General features: G+C 54.8%; 1 protein-coding gene across 1 annotated transcript; it reads right to left on the bottom strand.

The window, feature by feature from the left end:
* Positions 1-336: 336 nt before the first annotated feature.
* On the bottom strand, positions 337-768 carry LOC123347980 (ribonuclease-like). The gene has a single exon (XM_044985184.1). It carries the CDS (start codon positions 766-768, stop codon positions 337-339), a length of 432 nt encoding a protein of 143 aa, XP_044841119.1.
* Between the last annotated feature and the right edge of the window lie 1495 nt (positions 769-2263).

Below are 2263 nucleotides of genomic sequence, written 5' to 3'. Positions count from 1 at the left end.
GACAAGACAGATTGCTTTGCAGGTACCAGGTTTAATAAGATTTAGAGAGCACAGAGAATGACTCTACTGTATAATGGACACTGGGAGCAGCAGAGGGTGGGGGTGGGGAAGGGGCGGCTCTACTGTATAATGGGAACTAGGGGGAAGCAGAGGGTGGGGGCAGGGAAGGGGCGGCTATACTGTATAATGGGCACTAGGGGTGGAAACACCTAAACAATCTGACCAGTGCTCAGAGGCGGGTGAGGAGCCGGGTGCCGTGGTCTGTGTGGGAGGGACAGAGCCGGGTTAGAGGAAGCAGCAGGGTTCCTGCCTTCGCTCCAAATCCAGCCCTGGGCCCTAGAGCTGCTCCAGGTAGTACACAGGGTAACCATTCCAGCAGCCAACGATAATTTTCCGCTTCTTCTCTACCCCGATGTAAGAGATTGACAGTGTGTCAGGCTCAAATATGCACTGAGTGGTGTTGAATTCATCTTTGCTCTCGTACAGGCCACCTATTATGGGAGTACCACCATCCTTGCAGATGCTGTTGATATTTGAGACAGGCTCGTGAATGAAAGTGTTGACTGCCTTCCCATACAGTCCCCGAAGCAGCATCATCTTGTTACAGTAGGCGTTGGCGTCCGGGGCGTCAGTCTTTGGATAGTTCACATGCTTCCTCTGGAAAATGAAGTTCGGCTCGATCCATGGCTCCCCACTGGCCAGGACCAGGCAGGCGGCCAGCAGGATGAGCGGCAGCAGGAGTGCCGGGCGGGGTCCTCCCAGAATCATGGCCATGTCTGTCACTGGATCAACCTGCAGTGGGGAGAGGGGGGAGATGGATGGAGACAGCGCAGGGTGGGGATATGTCTCCTCCATGGAACCTCCTGGGCCCAACTCCCTCCCGACTCACTCTGTTCCCAAAGCTCCTCAACTTCTTATGATCCCCTCCCACATTGTTCTGCCCCCCAGAGCTCCTCCTACTATTCTTGTGCTATTGTGCCAGGCACAGCACAGACCCTGACCAAGATAGCCTCCCTCCTCCAACCCACTGATCCCCATTCCCCTCCCAGAGCCAGGTTAGAACCCACGTGTCCGAGTCTCAGACTCTAACCAAGCTGGGCCTCCACATTTGACAGGAGCTGCACAAACCCGAATTGAAATCAGCCCCTGAACCCAGAGAGATGGAGCGTGAACTCAGGAGTCCAGACTCCCAACCCCCCATCTCCCCCTGCTCTAACCCCTAGATCATGCTGCCTCCCAGAAACAAATCCTGCGGTGGTAACCCCATGTGACACTGTTCTCTGCTCTCTCCCAGCTGGTGGAATCTCCTCCAACTCACCCAAGTCCTTGTTCCTTCGCTGTCGTCAGAGCGATTGGTCCCAGCCTCTGTGGAGCTGAACCTCACCCTGATCCTCCTGCCCATCTCAGAGCGGGTTATATAGAGCCCAGCCACACGTGGAGGTGGGAGGAGTGGGAGGGGAAATTCCAGTAAACAGTTGGGTCAGTGCAATCCTGTGACAGCTGACAATTAGAAGCAGTGACCTAGTAGTCAGGGTGTGCGTGAGGAACAAACAGCACATGTCATACCAGAAACATCCTGTGGCGAAGTGTTTTTCCACTTTGTTATGTTGCACATGAGTCTTACTGTCCTATACTAATACTGTGTGTGCCTCAGTTTCGCTGTGCACTGCACCAACGCCTAGGTGGTGGGAATTGGGTGTGTGACTTTTGCTGAGGCGCTCAGGGCAGGAGGGGGATGTGACAAAGTGACACTTTGCCTGGAAAGCAGGACAAACCCCGTGGGAGGAGCAATGGGCATGTTGGAAGCCAGGCAGTGGGGTCCAGGCCAGTCTGCAATGTGGGACTGGAAGAGGGGGAGTCCAGGGCATCGGGCCCAGGGCCCCCCAAGATGGACTTGGCTGAAAGTCACTGTTTTCTGTGCTAACAAGTTCTGTTCTACGCGGTGTTCCTGTCAACTAATAAACCTTCCATTTTACAACACTGTCTGAGAGTCATGTCTGACTGCGGAGTTGGGGTGCAGGGCCCTCTGGCTTCCCCAAGAGCCCCGCCTTGGTGGACTCACTGTGGGAAGTGCCCAGTTATTACAACAAGTCCTCATTGTCTACAGCTTTTCTGGTGCCCCTCACTCCCAACCCGCAACTCCTGCGATCCCAGCCCTGGTCTCCCCCATCCCACAAGCTTCATCTGCAGACCCCTCAAGGTGCCTGAAAGAATTGGATGCCATGAAAATTAGTGAGGAACTGGGCACCCTAATCACTTGGAC

Source organism: Mauremys mutica, chromosome 13 (assembly GCF_020497125.1).
Source record: "Mauremys mutica isolate MM-2020 ecotype Southern chromosome 13, ASM2049712v1, whole genome shotgun sequence".
Classification (NCBI taxonomy): Eukaryota; Metazoa; Chordata; order Testudines; family Geoemydidae; genus Mauremys; species Mauremys mutica.
The sequence above is the reverse complement of the archived record's forward strand: the minus strand, read 5'-3'. Positions and strand labels throughout refer to the sequence as shown.